The sequence below is a fragment of the Aristolochia californica genome, unplaced genomic scaffold, assembly GCF_029961685.1.
Source record: "Aristolochia californica isolate CCGP_79_NKW_82.1479 unplaced genomic scaffold, dmAriCali1.0.hap1 SCAF_16, whole genome shotgun sequence".
In the NCBI taxonomy this organism is placed as follows: domain Eukaryota; kingdom Viridiplantae; phylum Streptophyta; class Magnoliopsida; order Piperales; family Aristolochiaceae; genus Aristolochia; species Aristolochia californica.
The window spans coordinates 21,441,856-21,459,312 of record NW_027181837.1 but is presented as its reverse complement, the minus strand read 5'-3'; the positions used below and the strand labels follow the sequence as shown (position 1 = coordinate 21,459,312).

The 17,457-nt window shown below is 38.7% G+C and overlaps 3 protein-coding genes across 4 annotated transcripts; 1 reads left to right on the top strand and 2 right to left on the bottom strand.

Annotated features, from left to right (window-relative positions):
- Positions 1-822: 822 nt before the first annotated feature.
- On the bottom strand, positions 823-4,646 carry LOC137952824 (uncharacterized). Of its 2 annotated transcripts, XM_068799896.1 has the most exons (4): positions 2,028-4,646; positions 1,546-1,694; positions 1,373-1,423; positions 823-1,288 (listed from the first exon to the last, which is right to left on the bottom strand). In XM_068799896.1, the coding sequence occupies exon 1, from the start codon at positions 4,325-4,327 to the stop codon at positions 2,399-2,401; it is 1,929 nt and encodes a 642-aa protein (XP_068655997.1). In that variant the 5' UTR covers positions 4,328-4,646; the 3' UTR covers positions 823-1,288; positions 1,373-1,423; positions 1,546-1,694; positions 2,028-2,398. The 2 variants fall into 2 exon arrangements, with proteins under 2 accessions (XP_068655997.1, XP_068655998.1); XM_068799897.1 differs by lacking the exons at positions 1,373-1,423; positions 1,546-1,694.
- Positions 4,647-6,136: 1,490 nt separating this feature from the next.
- Positions 6,137-7,234, top strand: LOC137953263 (protein EXORDIUM-like 7). Its single transcript, XM_068800580.1, has one exon. The coding sequence runs from the start codon at positions 6,161-6,163 to the stop codon at positions 7,163-7,165; it is 1,005 nt and encodes a 334-aa protein (XP_068656681.1). The 5' UTR covers positions 6,137-6,160; the 3' UTR covers positions 7,166-7,234.
- Positions 7,235-8,339: 1,105 nt separating this feature from the next.
- On the bottom strand, positions 8,340-17,423 carry LOC137952991 (ruBisCO large subunit-binding protein subunit alpha-like). Its single transcript, XM_068800154.1, has 9 exons — positions 17,337-17,423; positions 17,092-17,266; positions 15,507-15,628; positions 11,857-12,064; positions 11,627-11,772; positions 11,250-11,556; positions 10,822-11,072; positions 9,497-9,697; positions 8,340-9,051 (listed from the first exon to the last, which is right to left on the bottom strand). The coding sequence occupies exons 1-9, from the start codon at positions 17,388-17,390 to the stop codon at positions 8,761-8,763; spliced, it is 1,755 nt and encodes a 584-aa protein (XP_068656255.1). The 5' UTR covers positions 17,391-17,423; the 3' UTR covers positions 8,340-8,760.
- Positions 17,424-17,457: the final 34 nt, after the last annotated feature.

The following is a 17,457-nucleotide window of genomic DNA, read 5'->3' as shown; positions in this document are numbered from 1 at the left end:
GCTGATTAAATTTGTACGAATCAATTTTTTTGATACGGCGTGTCATTTTGATTCAGAATGTTTATTTTTATCAGGGAAGTACCTCAAGAATCGTGTAAGGACGGATTTATATCGAGTTTTTATGGGGTTTTGATACGATATTGATATAAGCGTCCTTGTTACGGGACAAAGGAGAGCTGTTACATTTGTCTTTTCTCCTCTTCATCATGCAACTACAGTTTTCCTGTTTCAACAAAAACTGTACACTTCACTTAATTGTTGGAATCTCTTTTTTCTTCCCCATTCGCATTACAATTGATGTTACTAGATTCCTTGTAATAAACCATTTTTTTTCCGCAAAACTATCTGCATTTACAGAGCAGTTGTCTTTGATGGTTCCACATTATCTACTAGAAAAAGTTTTAAATGAAATAGGTCTTTTCTCCAAGTTGGGTTTCTCTTTTCTGTTGCTCATTGTTCCGGCCATTCCTTTCCTTCAAGAACTGAAAAAATCATTAGCATCCTCCTAAGTCTTTGTACCCTTCTGAATCTTTTAGACACAACAAACAAGACCAACTTAGCCCTTCTTTGTGCTTGTCCTGCCAGGTATATGTTTCAAGGCTGGGCATAGGCCAGGTTGAGGTCGAATCCGAAACGTTAAACCCAACTCTCTTCCTTAGCCTTCAGAGATCTTTCGAGGTAAACTTATGACATCTAACTTTAGACTGGTTTATGCTTGTTCTGACTGGCAGATTTCCATTCAAAAGATGAAGCTATTAAACATTAAGCCCTATATTTTTTTTTTCCAGGCTTGCTTTTCATTTCCTTCCTCTTATTCATCGCTTCTACTTCTTTTACTCGTTAAGAGTAAAGATCAAGTCTGAATAACCTCAGACGTATCTGTCAGGACGTTGGTTGTGTATATTCTCTTCATTCTTAGGTTCCGTAAGAGTTAAACGCAGTCCATGATGCTTCAGCACAGAAAGATTTACAAGGTGACCTTCTAATGAAAGAGAAGGAGGGTTTACAAGGACGGTCCTCAATACCTGTAACCATATCTTTTTCTGCGGGAGGAGATGCCTCAGTTGCCAAAGATAAAAACATTGCAAAGGGCAAGGTACTCGAGGGTTGCTAGTTTCTGGAGACCCACTGTTCATATGGCTTAAATAGTGCTAAAAGCATGGGAGCAAAAGCAGCTCACCCAAGGTAATGGAGAGCAGAGTCATCATATTCAGGCAGAATGGAAGCATTGCATTCTAAACATGGTATTGATTCAGGTTCCATGTGAGACAACTGGCCCTCCTCCACCCTGCAAGATGAAAGATAAGCGAAAAGAATAAGCTTTACCATTCACAAGCAAGCAGGGAATAGACAAGAAATGTCCAATATGTACCTTCTAATGAAAGAAAATTCTCCATAAAAACTTCCTAATGGATACTGTTGCCTAGCAGAATTGGTCAAGAAATAAGATAAGGGCTCGGTGTCGATACAGGAGAACACAAAGGAGGTTAATAAATTAAAGATAAACAGAAAATACAGTTATTAAGGGCCAGAAAATCAGCTTACTTGATATTTATTTTAAAGCAGTGGAAGAATGTCTCCCAATTTTTTTTTTCTTGCTGTTCAACCGCAGCAGCTATCAATTTGAACTTAGTAACGACCAAATGAGCCAAGAGACTATTTTCAACTCGAAGAGAATGACCAATAGACTGCAGCTGAAGCGGAAGATGAACAAAGACGAGAATCAACCAAGAAGCCCTACTTTAGCCATAGCGTGACGGCAAAAATTAAGCAGAACATTTCCCAGCAATTAGCATTATTACTTGAAAACCCAATATATTTGACATACTTTTTGGCACCACATAACAACACAATAACTACAATAAACCTGCATTAGCTACAGCAGATCATCCCTTTCACTGGAATTTCCTTGAGTAATAAATAAGACTTTGTGAAAACCGCTTAACAAACTTACTAAAAAGTTCAAATAAATACAGAATAACAAGCTAAGGGTATTCTACATCAAATAGAACCTTTTACAAATATACCTTGTTAAAGCGAAGTCCCTTGATCAATTTATCAGACCAAGTAGCCTAAATAATTGATGAGCTCCTAATTTGAAAAGAAAACCATATGTGACTCTCTAGGATGCCAGATTTGTCCTCAATGAAATCATTCAGAACCAACTTAGTGTCAGTTTGATCTCTGAAAAGATGAAGTGGTATCCTTTTGTTACATAGAGCAATTCTAATAATGAGAGGAATCAATCAGAAGAATCAATCAACCATCATATTGCAGTCAATAAATTTAATTGGGGTTTTCCCTGGTGTACTCGCATGTGACTCATATAAAACTAATGAACATACTGGAACTGGACTAGATCAAGATCAAAACTGAAGCGTGCCATTTGAATCGAGTGCTAAGTTTCACTCTGCCCACTAATCTCCCCATCGATTATAGCATGCCTCATTAAAACAATTTCCTTTACCAAATTTCGGTAGGTAAAAGGTCGCACTGCTGCACGCAAGAAAAGCTCTGGAGGGATTCTGCTCTTCTTGACCCGTCCTTTTGGTCCAGATTTCACTTCTTCCCACTCTTTAGTGCTCTGTTTCTTATCCTGGGCTTCCGTATGAAAGGCATCTGGATCTCTTTCTGTCTTCTCACTGTGTTCATACGTTGCTCTTAGTTCTGATTCTCTCTCCTTCTCCTCGCTGTTCTCATACATTCTCTTCAACTGTTTCTTGTAAAATGGAGTAGATCTCTCAACAGATTTTTTAACTAAGTTCTCCATTGCTTCAGTACTACTTAGAGCTTTTTGAAATTGTTCATCCCAATATTCCTTACTTTCTTCTTCACTGTGCCTCTGTTCTTGGGGCCCCAACAGCTCATCATCCTCACCATCTCCCACATCCACTACAACATTCTCATCCTCCTCACTATAATCTCCATCATCTTTAATTGAATTCACAACTTCAGTACGATGCCGGGCATCAATTTCGTCATCACTCTCAGGTAAACTATCTCCATCACTATCCGCTGCATTATCATCATCATCTTCTAACCAGTCCACAACTTCCATCCCATCCCCTTCATCCTTTTCATCATCATCATCATCAGGAGCATCGCAACCCAACTCCATCTCTTCCAACTTGGCCTTCCACTCCTTGGTATAAGGATGCAGTAGCTCCACCGGATGATTCGATAACAAAAACTCCAAACACTTGGATTTCCTCTCATCACTCAGCTTCTCATAAGCCTTCACGACGTCATCCACAAAAGCCTTTGGATTTGCTTTAACAATCTTACACAACCCTCCAAAGTAAGTGCAAATCTCAACCCTTCCATCATCTAATTCCAGTTCAAATTTAAACTCGTTTTCAGTCGCCGGGTCGAGCAATGGTCCCAGCGGCTTGAAGAAATTATCTTGAGGCTCAAATCTACACTGGAAAATTGGTCTCTTCACGTAGATAATGTCGGGTCTCATCCAGGCCGCGCATTGGGTAACCAGGGCTCGGGTTTTGTTACCCAGCCGTCCCATTAAGATCCATTTATCCAATCTCTGTTCACCAGACTCGACGACCACCTCGCTTACAAGAGTCCACTGCTCCCATGGCAGTTCAGTCATCTTCCACTTAGGGTGCCGGACGAAAACCCAGAAGTACTTAAACCCCACGTTCTTGTCCATTTGTTTAAGCCGTGTACCGAAATCAATGGCCATATCGTGCTGTTCGATTTTCTCCCATTCCTCGTGGTCCCTCACTTGCCCAATCAGAGTGACGTTCTCGTCGGAGAATCGTCCCCGGATTGGTTGTCCAACAACGATTCCTCGCCACCGGTAAGGTCCATACTCGCCGTACTTGTACCAGTCGTATGGGTGCCGCAGGTTGGGGTCGTCCTTTTCCATAAACCGTACCATGCGATCATACCCAAGGCCGATCATTTGGAGCTCGTCCTCAGTGAAATTGTCCGCATGGTTCTTGTGCGGGTTCTTCAACCGGTAGAAAAGGTTTTCCGCCAATCGCCGGCTTCTCCTTCGAGCGTTCCGTTTGGCTTCGCGTCGAACATCAGCGTTGCCTTCGATGCGGCCAGTGGAGGACCCCCCGGGCTGTTTCTTGCTTCTTCCGGCAGCGACGGCGGGATTCCGGCGAGTGGGATGGGGTTTTGGGAAGACTGAGGGTTTCGTAATTCTGGAGTTTGCATGAATAAAGATAAGTTTTTTATTGCGTTTCTGTGTGAAGGGTATGGAAGGAACGGAGGAGGGAAGAAGAAGAAGAAGAGAATGTTTCCTGAGCCCATTCCAGGATGCGGAAGGAAATTGAATTTGGGAGAAATGGAGGGTAGAAGACATGATGCTCAGCGGAAACGAGCTACGAGCCTCCGATGGTCGGGGTTTTGCAGTCGAGAGGTTTATCAGGTGAAGAAAAAGCGAAGGTCAAATCGAGGGTTGGGTTAAATAAGATCCACACCCGATCCATCATTTGTGAACCAACGTGCTTTCTCCTCAGTATATGGGCTTTAACCCATGTTTTACCGTTTTTTTGATGAATGGATGTCCATTGGTCTTATAGGCTTGAGTTCATATGGGCTTTCCTTGGTGATTATAGTAAGATGTTGTAACAGAGAGCAACAAGGGATAATAGATTTTTTTTTCTACAAATTACCAAACTTATTATAAGATAATCAGAACAAATAACAGAATAATCCTGATATGATTTAGAAAAATTTTATACTAAGCTTTTCCTTTTGTATTTTCAGGAGGAAAAAACTGGAAATAATACAAGTTCAAGGGGAGATGAATTCAGCATCTCTTGAAAGAGAGTCTTACCTTAGACTTCAAACAATACAAACCTGAAATGCTTTCCAATGCAGCTGAATACAATACTTCCATCAACGTCTCAGAAGCTTTTGAAGCTCAATCACACCAACACAAAAGTAAGCCCTTTTTGCTTTCCACCACCGTCTGGTCTTCATTTTACCTCCATAATTTCAGCCATGATCAGTGGGTTTTTTTTAAAATAATAAAAAAAAAATCTCCACATAAGCAACTTAGCCAAGATTTTATGCAATAGTAGCTGAAGCTTCCAATACTTTCAAGAAGATGTATGAAACGACAAACAAAATGTATCACCTCTTCTAAGATGTCTCAGGGGTTTTTGTCTTCTTCCTTGCCCCTCCTCAATCAGAATCTCTCAATGTATTCCAGTCATAAATAAATTTAACTTCTCAACCACCCCTTTGACCTCCACCTCCTTGTGACTTCACCCCATCTTTAGTTCTCCACTTCCTGTTCCTAACAATGAAGATGCCTCCTGAACTTGTCTTTCGCATGCACCTTTGTAGCTTTATATCATTAGAGGTAAAGGGGAAGCCATGATAGTTTTTTTCTCTTTTGGACCAGAAGAAAGCCTAAAGAGCCTTAAGTCAAGGTCACAAAAGAAGGTAGACAAGAAGAAAAGAATCAATCTATTAGGGTCTCACATGTTTATTTCTACAGAATTTGCAGTTCTTTGTCTTCATAAAAATTTCACCTTTCATCAATGCTCCTCTGTCCTTTATTGCCATCTCATTGGTCAAAGAGGCAAAACTTCAAAGTTCAAATGAAGCAGGGAATCACAACTCAAGTAGGGTTCCTTTTTTTTCATGTTTAATCACAAATTAACTATAGCCACATCACCTAGTTGATAGTGTAATATTTATTGAAGAAAGGAGTATTTGTTATTTATCAAATGAGAATCTAATGTATTTCTATTGGTTGTTTATGAAACTTTTATGAGAAATGCTACTGAATTCAGTCCCATTGCATGTAATAACAAATACTGCAGCTTTTTTATAACAAATAGTACCAACTTAAGCTGATCTTGGAGCTGAATGTGACAACTTTTAGAAGGATTCATGAAAGAAATTCTAGATTTTAAATTTTTGTACAGTTATTTGTATAGATTAGGTTGCATGTATTATAAATAGTTTTTGATTCTTCAATCTAGATCATCTAGATGACATATGTTTAAAACAGACATACCAGTCTCTTATCCTGGAAGGCTTCTGTAACTAATCAGCCATACATGTTCTCCCCATAAAAGGCTCTGCATCCAAGACATTAAAAAATATATAACTGTCAACCATTCTCAACAGATCCTATAAATAACTGAACAATCTCTCCTGGGATGAGGGCCAACAAAACATGGGCAAGCCATGCAGTCTTCTCTTCCCAACATTCTTTCTCTTCTTCCTCCTGGTTCCAATGGTTCTCACTTTCCATCACAGAGAAACCTACCACACCAACAAATATGAAGGCTCCTCTGAGCTTGTGAACCTTGTCTACCACATGGGACCAGTTCTGGCCTCACCCATCAACCTCTACCTCATCTGGTACGGCCAATGGAATCCCTACCACCAAGCCATCATCAGAGACTTCCTCCAGTCCCTCCCCTCAGCATCCTCCTCCTACCCGTCCGTCTCCGACTGGTGGCGCACTGTCCGGCTCTACACCGACCAAACCGGCGCCAACATCACTGGGAATTTCCTCCTCTCCAGCGAGTACCATGACACCGGCTATTCCCACGGTAAATATCTCACCCGCCTCATGATCCAGTCCGTAATCCAATCCGCCGTCTGGAGCCATCAAAACGCTCTACCTCTAGACCCACACAATGGGCTCTACCTCGTCCTAACGTCCCCGGACGTCGGAGTTGAGGACTTCTGTCGAGCAGTTTGTGGGTTCCACTACTTCACCTTCCCGGCCATCGTCGGCGTGACTGTCCCCTACGCGTGGGTGGGTCACAGTGGAACCCAATGCCCCGGAATGTGCGCTTACCCATTTGCGTGGCCCAAGTTCTTTGGCGGCGGCCGTGATAAAAACAAGGGAGAGGTGATGAACCCACCAAATGGGGACGTGGGCACGGACGGAATGGTGAGTGTGATCGCCCACGAGTTGGCGGAGATGGCGAGTAATCCGCTGGTGAATGCTTGGTACGCCGGCGACGATCCGACGGCGCCGACAGAGATTGCAGATTTATGCATGGGTGTTTACGGGTCGGGAGGGGGAGGAGGATACGTGGGGAAGGTGTCTATAGACTCGAGGGGGAGAGCGTACAATCTGTATGGTGTGAAAGGGAGGAGGTTTCTTGTACAGTGGGTGTGGGATACATCAAAGAATCGATGCTTTGGCCCTAACGCCATTAACTAGACCAGAAACTCTGATTTGGAAGGAAAATACTTGTATCTGGCAGTATTGTGTAAGGATTGAATAAGATAATGCCTTGTACATTTCATTACCTTCACCTTTTTCTACATTTTACATATAGATATAATAATTAAGGTAGCTTTTAATTTTTAGTAAAAGAGGAGCCTAGTAAGAGAAGAAGAGAAGAGGTAACCCTAATTTAAAAAAAACAAATTCAAAAAATAACATTTAATCTTATAAAAGATAAATTAAGGGTATGTTTGAAGCCTATAGAATTTTTTTTATCATTATTATTTCTAAAAATAGTTAACGAAAAGAAAGAATTTTTTTTTTTAGGGGTTCCAAACAGACCCTACGAAGATGAGAACAATTAACCCTTTTTTTTATATTTGCTGGATGTTATGAAAAAAGTAAAGTGAGAAAGACTTACTTATACTCCAATTGGAATAATTGCACCTTTAAAACTTTTCCAAAAGTCAGTATGACCAACCCTATTTACTTGTATCAAAGTTGACTAAGTTTCCCTAAATCCTAAACCATGAAATCTAAATCACTCTTATTGAGTTGTTCAATCTTTTTATATTTGTTGTGAGTGAATAAATTTGAGACCAGATTTTTTTTTTTCAGTAACCGCTTTTAGGTTCCAAATTGGTTTCTTGAGGTTGAATTGCTATTCAAATGAGAACCCATATTGTGTTCATCAGTGTCATGAAAGCCAGATTGGAATGGCCGGGTGAATGGATTAAGCTGGAGTTGGTCATTTTGCTAGCCCTGATAGACCTTTACTTGACCAACTAAATTTCGTTCATGGGAGCAAGTTGTGGGAGAAATGGAGGGGGTCCTAAGTAGCAAACGAAAGGGGGAGGGAGAGGCTGCCCTTTTTGAGATTCTCTACATCAAGCTCCTTCTCTCCCCTTCTTTCTGTGACAAAGATGCTGAGGACATTAGTAATAGGTCAACTAACAGTCAAACCCAGTTGATTTGGGTTCAACCTTGTCAGCTTTCTATGCAAGATTTTATAACATTGATACTCATGCATGAGTATGCAGTGAAAACACAAGGTTTTTTAAGAATTTTGACACCACTTGAAGTAGTTATATATGACACAAGTACGCATAAAACAACACAGTAAGATATTAGCAAAAGTGAATATCACTGTGTATTTGAGGGAAAGAAAGATGCATCAACCAGCCATTTCCATATTGTAAAAGAGACTAACATAGCCTTACAGTTAACAGAACTCTTCATTTTTTGTGTAATCTACAGAAGTTCAGCGTAATCTACAAAACTTTTGGGTTGGTGCCTTTCTAACTACCCTGAAAAAAAGGTACAAAAACAATTTTACAGATCAAAGCAAACAGTGGACGCTTCATTGCTAGTCTGTCAAAACATTTCTTTCTTGTATAAAATAGAAAAAACCCAAAGTCAATTCTCCACCCAAAATGAGAGTCCGAAAAGTTGCTGCTAATAAAGAGAAAGACTGCTGCTATTCAAATCTTCCATTACCGTTTTCCTCATCTCCACTGCCGAGTTAAAAAGAATCGTCAGCAACTGGTAGGGACCTAGTAGATCAAGACGAAACTTATGTCTTGTCACTACTATGGACTAATCCCTGGTAAATGAGGCACAATAGGCTTGGGCTCTTTAATCTTGTCAACCACAACAGCTTGAGTCATCAGAACAACCCCAGCAATAGAAGCTGCATTTTGGAGGGCACTTCTTGAAACTTTGCAAGGATCTATTATGCCAGCATGCAACAGGTCTTCATGGGTGTTGGTCATTGCATTGTATCCAATTTGCCACTCACTGGCTTCCAGGAGTTTCTCAACTACAACCAATCCATCTACTCCTGCATTTGTTGCAATTAATGAGGCTGGTACAAGAAGTGCCTGGAAGATTATGTAGAATAATTTTAGTTTCAAGCAAATGTGAAGCCTTTCAGTAAACCATAACATGTTTTTTAAAAAAAAGTAAGCCCTTATATGATTACAAGAAAAATCCAGATTCAAGACTTATTGGTTGCACAGAGAAAAACACCAATGCTTCTAAACATTACATTGAGGTTGAGGTGAACTTTTGTTTTTTCCTTCACAGGTTGTGTGGTGGCTCACAAGATTCATGGGTTCAAACAATCCTCTCAAGCCACCCATGTAGCACATGACCCACTTGTGCACTTTGAGTTCAGATATAGTATGTTAGGAGCTCGATTTTCAAGAGATCTGTTTTCCAGTACAGAAGGAAAACATGATGGTGGATGCAAAAGATTTGGTCTTTACAAAAAAATAAAAAAAGGATAGAGCAAAAAGAATCTGTTGAAAAAATTACAAACATAACCTTTCCAACTATATCAGCACCAATTTGTTCCTCTGCATCATCCATGAGATCCTTTATGTAGGGAATATGCTTTGACAGGTGGACAAATGTTACACCCCCACCAGGTGCTATTCCTTCATCTATAGCAGCAAAAGTGGCACTCTTCGCATCCACAATTCTGAGCTTTCTGTCTTCAAGTTCAGACTCGGTTGATGCCCCAACCTAAATTTTGTGCACATTACTTCAGAATCAACAGCAACATCACTATAAAGTACCATAAAAAATTGAATGGGAAGTATTAAGTTAACAGATCTTTGATATTTAAGGAGAAGGTACTTTTTTTCATGAAGGATGTAAAAAAATTTATAAAAGAGGGAGAGAACTATACAAACCTAACTAAGTGGCCTTCCTCCACAACAAGGTGTTGGAGGTAAACACCCAGCTTAGCTTAAGAATCTACCAAGTGATTGGCAGACCAAGGGATGTGAGTCCAAGTACAAGTTAAAAGAGAAGTTATATTACATATTTCATAGCCCCACGAAATCCAGATGGTTGTCCTAGGAACCACATTGTGTGAGCTTCTTGTACATAGCAATGGAAGATGCTACATTGTTTGGTAGAGAACAGATGCATCAGGATCTCCCTTTGTTGATATATAATTCCAGTCCCTAGGAATAAAAAATGAGACGGCCAAGGTAGCTCCCCTTATCTGGGGGTTTGAGTCTGTAGAGCATTGCAGTTACAGCAGATTCCTTATCCACAACTCAGTACATACATTGCGCTAATTTAGTTGGTTAAAAAAAGTTTAGATTACAGCAAGATACCTTAGATTCACCTTGGCATTCTTTTTGGTTCTCAATCTTGGTAGCTTATGCTTGCTTAGGGACAATCAATAACAGTCTATGGTGGGTCTGGCTAAAACAAATGTGGGCAAAACCAGAATAGGATATGAACAAATTCGTAATGCCTACTCAGACTTGGAACCTGAGAGTGGTTTTAGGAAGTTATCTTATGAATTATACCTTTTAAATGACATAGACTTCAATCAACCATCCAAATCCTTCAGCTTGATGACCCAGCTTTAGGTTTGGAGAGACACTATCAAGTGTTTTTTGCCCATCCTCCTGCAACTGGCATTCCATGAAGGGGTTTGTTTGTTTAAAGATGTAGTATGTTCAGGGCAACATATCAATGCTTTCAAGCAGAATCTTTTGGATCCTTTTGATAGCCTTTGGATGAAAGCAGATAACGTTTATCTCCCAAATTCAAGAAGGATAATTTTCTGGCATCTTCTCTGCTTGTAACTTTAAAATGAAAACCACAGAGCAGTAAGAAGTATGTCACACCTTGATTACAGCAACACCACCAGAAAGTTTTGCAATCCTTTCAGCAAGCTTGTTTGAATGGTAAGCACTTTCAGTTTCGGCTAGGTCTTTCTTTATCTGTGAGATTCGTGCACGAATCTCAGCTCTCAAGGTTGGATCAGCAACTATAGTTGTAGAATTGTTAGTGATAACTATTTTTTGTGCAATGCCAAGCTGATCAGAAGTTGTATCTCCAAGGCTCAAGCCCAAGTCTCCAGAAAGAAAATCTGCACCTGTTTGGTTTTAAAGACTAATATGAATGATTGGAGATGCTGAGTTACACAAAATCAAGGCACCAGGAACCCAGTAAGAACCATAACAAATTATGACACGCCTGATACTATATATCCATGAGTTGGAAAAATCATGCTTTGCATTTAAGCACAATAAAACTGTATCAATAAACTTACCAGTCATAATGGCAATATCTTGAAGCAGGGCCTTCTTTCCATCACCAACTCCAGGACACTTGACCACTGCAACATTTATCATACCTCTGAGTTTGTTCATGACTAGTGTGGCCAAAACTTCTGTTGAAATATCCTCTGCGATTATTAACAGTGGCGCACTCAATTGCATGCTCTTCTCTAATACAGGAACTATCTCTTGAATACTTGAAATTTTTTTATCAGTCACTAGGACTTTAGCATTCTGAAACTCCACAACTGATTTATCTTGGTTTGTGATGAAATGGGGAGACATGTAACCCTTGTCAATCTGTAACAACATATAATTAAAGCCATGAAAGGAACACAATAACAAAAACTATCTAAGAAGTGTCAATGACCTTCATTCCTTCTTCAACTTCAATAGTGGTTTCAAAGGTTGAGGATGACTGTATGAAAATAACACCATCAGTACCAATTTTATCTATGGCATCAGCAATCAAATTGCCAACAAAGTCATCATTCCCCGCTGATAGTGAAGCCACAGCTGAAATGGAACAACATATCTGTGACTATTTTTGTCAGTTTAAAATAAGCAGTCTTGGAACCTTAAACTGTTAATACAATGTACCTCTGATATCCTCCCTCCCTCTCACGGGTCGACATTGTCTTTTCAATACCTTGACCAGTTCAATGACAGTCTTATCAATCCCTCTTTTTAAGGACACCGGATTAGCCCCAGAAGCAACAGCAAGCAAACCAAATTTGACCATTTCCCGGGCCAAAATTATGGCTGTAGTGGTTCCATCACCTGCAGAATCATTTGTCTTACGTGCCACCTACAAACAAGAAATTTTGAAAGCAACAATTGAGAAGTTGCCAAGCAGTTAAAAATATATCTATCTACGTAAAAATTAAGAAGAGAGAGTTGAAGAGAGAGAATGAGAGGGAGAGAAGGTGGAGAAGAGAAAATCTCAAGAGAGATCTGTGTTGGGGGGTGTGCACGTTCCCCAACCTTTATTTATAATGATGCCTTGAGTACAATTACAAATATGCCCTTACTTAAGTGAAACCTTAATCTCCATATACTTCCCATTCTACATGTCCTCTTTACATGTAACTTGGACCATATACATAATTGGACATACAAAACAAGATTACATCAAGACATATAAATAAAGATGAAGTGGAATGACTAAAATGCCCCTGTACTTGTTTTTCAACAATCTAGAAGAGAAAAAATATGACTGACATCTGGGTGTGGGAGAGTGAGGAAAAATAAGAAAAGAAAAAGCAAGAGTGTAGGGGCCAAAGTAGCACAGGGCTTAGCTGTTCCAGTGTGTGTTAAACTTCAGTAAATGAGCTGTATATGCAAGCCAAATTCAATAACTCAAATAGCTAATAACCTGAAAATCATAGTTCTTTTTGGTCAGATTTGATTAAGTGCAATATACAATAATTGACTACAATAACCCAAACTGAGTGGAGTTTAGCAATTCTAAGTATTCTTAGGTATTTAGATATATCATTGTCATCATCATATCAGTCTCAATTATACCCTGGAGGATGCATGAATAGTCCTCCCCCAATCTGCTCTTATCCTGCTCTATTCTAAGTATTTCCTCAACACTTCCATGCACTCAATTTCAGTGACCTTCTTTTTCTTGCCAGACACTCAACCAAAATTGGCCAAAACCTTCCTATCCAGTGCACTACTGTATCTTCGTCAAATATGTAGATAAGTATAATTTTGAAATTCTCTAATCAACTGTTTGTTTGAAATTTCTAATCAACAGTTTGTTCCTCACTTGTTGCCATCGAAGAATTGTTTCCGGGATGAAGATCAACCGCATTATGCCCTTCATCAGTTGAAGTCGTTAGTGGAGCGCAGATGACATTTCATCTGGATGCTGGGGATGAAGCAGTCCATCTCCACGTTATAAAAAAATTCAAGTGGTTTCCGACCCTTTTTGCCATTCATCCAGATGAAGGACACACAGGGTTTGAACCCACAACATTTTTTTCCCCTCTCTCGTGCGTCCTCGTTTTCATTTTTTCCTCCCTCTCTCCCACACCCCCTCTCTCGTCTCCTTGCGCCCCTGACGTCTCTGCTCCCTCTCTTCTCTCTGGCCTTCATCTCTGCTCCCTCTCGTCTCCCTGCGCCCCCGATGTCTCTGCTCCCTCTCTTCTCTCGGACTCTCCCCTCCGGCCTCCGTCTCTGCTCCCTCTCGTCTCCCTGCGCCCCCGACGTTTCTGCTCCCTCTCTTCTCTCTCCCTCTCATCTCCGGCCTCCGTTTCTGCTCCCTCTCTTCTCCCTTTCAGCCTCCCACTCCCTTCTCTCTCTCGCTATTCTCCTTTCCCCCAAAATACCTTCCGATTTTGTTTAATTTCCCCATTTCGATTTCGATTTTTTCAATTTCGATTTCGATTTCCCCATTTCCATTTTGATTTCGATTTCGATTTCCCCGTTTCCCCATTTCAATTTTGATTTCGATTCAATTTCCCCATTTCCCCATTTCAATTTTGATTTCGATTCGATTTCCCCATTTTCTTCAATTTTCCCGTTTCGATTTCGATTTCCCCATTTACTCTATTGTATTAGTGATTTAATAGTGGTAATTAATTTATTGTTAACTCAAGCACTTGGTTTAATTAATTCATTTTTATAATTAATAAAATCAATGGTTTTATATTTAATGGAAAAATATTTTTAATTAATAATATGTAAAAATATATAGTGTGTTAAAGTTAGTATTTGATAGATTTTTCCTGTTTAATCATGACTTTTTTATGTTAAAGAACACCATATATTATCAATAAATTAATAACTTAAATGTATTATATTCGTTTATGTTATTTTTAACGTTATTTTTTTTTTATGATTAATCATGTGCATAGTTAATTGACTCACGTAATTACAATATTAATGTACAATAAACAGTAATATTTAACTAATATAATATATAATTAAATTAATTAGTACATTAATATATTTTAGTTATACATTAAATTAGTTATTCGTGTAGTAATAATGTTTATTTTACCTAATTTGATGTTTAAATATTATATTTTAATTAAGTATACTTTACAAGTTACTAATTCTCTTAGTTTCTGTGTTTTCCTCATTTGGGGCACTAACACTGGAAATTGTTTTCCAGTGGACATCAACTTGTCTGCACTAATACCCATTTCAAAGATGAAGATCATGTAGATGCATGAGATGAAGATGAAGATCAAATTTTCAGTTTGTTGACTAACCCCCCTTAAGTGCAATATACAATAATTGACTACAATAAACCAAACTGAGTGGAGTTTAGCAATTCTAAGTATTTTTAGGTATTTAGATATATCATTGTCATCATCATATCAGTCTCAATTATACCCTAGAGGATGCATGAATAGTCCTCCCCCAATCTGCTCTTCTCCTGCTCTATTCTAAGTATTTCCTCAACACTTCCATGTACTCAATTTCAGTGACCTTCTTTTTCTTGCCAGACACTCAACCAAAATTGGCCAAAACCTTTCTATCCAGTGCACTACTGTATCTTCGTCAAATATGTAGATAAGTATAATTTTGAAATTCACTAATCAACTGTTTGTTTGAAATTTCTAATCAACAGTTTGTTCCTCACTTTCTGCCATCGAAGAATTGTTTCTCTAGAATACACTTGATTTTGTAATAACTCTGCCAAAAAAAGTACTAAAGTGCCGATTTCAAGCCCAAGTAGAAAAGAAGGTTGAATCAGGGGAAAAGCAGTATAAACCCTTGCCACATTTTATACTTTATCCTACTTATAAATTTACATAATATTTTTTTATATGTATCAATCACTAAAATACAACATATGATACTTATTTTATATGTGTTAACTGTTTATATTTGACTTCTTAAACAAGATTGGATATCCCTGACAATTCTAAAAGAAAGTATTTGGGAGTCTGTGAACACGTGAAATCCAAATTCAGATTGAGACCTAGGAATATTCAAGACTGGACAAACTACCTACAATTTACCAGAATCCAATCACAGAAAGCCAAAAACTCTTTCAAAAGCAGAGAATCCTAGTCATCCAATTGATGACTTTTAGAGGAAATCTACCGCACTCCATGGGTTGCCCAGAAGGAGAGCCTTTGGAACCAATATAGCTTCCAAAAATAGCAATTAACATCCTCCACTCATCTCATGTCACTCATGAAAACATGGGTATCCTTAAAGGATCATAATCAGGCAACTAAATAGTCACTTGAATAATAAGTGCGAGACAGATAAAGATAAAGAACCTCTTGAATGAGCATGGCTCCAGCATTCTCAACTGCATCTGGAAGCTCGATAGCTTGAGCAATTGTCACCCCATCATTGATTACTTTTGGTATTTGTGGGTCATCCAGAACCACGTTACGTCCTGCAGGATGCAAACTAAAATGAGATGGAGTACTACTTTCTTTTCAATGATAGCAATCGAAAAATATATAACAGCATCAGGGAGCAAAGAAAACTATACAAACACTAATCAATCACTTCAGATCTGCAAAAGTAAAATTCATACTATTTAAATTTACTGAATACAAGGACCTCAGTAACATGGGTCCTAGGATTTCTTTAATACATTTTTAAGCATTGACTGCACGAGACAAAGGAAAGTGTTCACACTAAACAAGGTTACAGAAAAGTAAGGCAATAGATCTATTTCTCAATGCAAAAATAGAAAAAAAAACTTATTTCACTAAAAAATTCTCTCTATTACACAAAAGATACACTGAAACAAAATCTCAAGCAAAGAACAACTATAGCCAGGGAGATCAGCAAATGAAGGAAGAAACTACTTCAAGACGAGTCATGGTACATAAGAGAGCATGAAAACATTGCATCAACCATGGATGACCTGTAAATTAGCACAGCCCTGGAACTGCTACATGTCCAAAGAATATTATACCTAGGCGCAACTTAATTAAGGAAAACACAAGAAAATTGTTATACCTTTAGATTTTAAATTGAAGCAAGTGCCTCAAGTCTATGTTTGTGTTTATTTATCAGAAATACACAAAATGAGCCTTTTATAGACACAAAGTTAATTTCTCAATAATTCGAAAAGATGCATTCATCCCATGAATATTCAATCCAATGATCAAATCTATTAAAAACTCGTAACGTGAGACAAAACAAAAAATTGAGCATGAATTCTAAAACAGAAGGAATGCACAAACAGCTGACAGAGCAAAATAATAAACAGACGCATCAACAAACCAGTGAAACTCTGCATGCATCTCATTTAGTCCAAATAACAATCTAAATAAGCATAACCATCCACACAAATGCATGCTAACTTGAGAACATCGTGCATCCAGACGATCTCCAAAAGCCTGTGCCTATAATCAACAGATAGTACTATTCATCAACAACAGTTCCCCAGGAAACTCAGAACTATACTTACATCATTCCTAAACAACAGCTGTAAATATCGAAATAGAACTAACAAGCTATCAAAGATTTTGAAAGAAAAAAAAAATGATTCAATCTATGAAGTTTATCAACAAAATAATAATTAAAAAAAAAAAACTTTTCTGCAGTAAGAATAAGAAGAAGCTAAAACAATAAAAACCCAGTGAGAAGATAAAGGATAATGCAAAAGCAAAAAAGAAACGAATTCTAACTAACAGAGGCATCTGAAGCATAAAAATCTACACATTTCATCAAACAAAACAATCATCAAATACCCACAAATTCCACGTCAAGAAAATTGCATTCCATCATGTACATAAACGAAACAAAAAACTTCGAACAAATTCCCGAAAACCGCAAGCCCCATCAGAGAACAAACTGCAACTAAAACTGAAAGAGTTTTCTTTTCAAGTACAGGACATGTACCTTTAGGTCCCAACGTAACAGAGACAGCATCGGCCAACTTATCTATTCCAGCTTGCAACGCCTTTCTGCCTTCACCATCAAAATATATTTTCTTAGGCCCAGCTCTAACAGTAAAAACCCTACCAAAGCGTTGATTCCTTGTACACCGGAAAGCCCCTCTGTTCGTTTTGCAGCTCTGCCACCAGCAACAAGGACTTAACAAGACTGCAAAGACACACTGGGTAAATGAAGAAAATTTCACTTACACTTGATGAAAAACAGCGAGCAAGCGCTAAGGAAGAGGAGCTATGGAGGGCCATTCCCAACAAGGAAGGAGCAAATTTTTCTATACGATGGAGCTTCAGAAAAGCAACAGCCTTGCTGGAC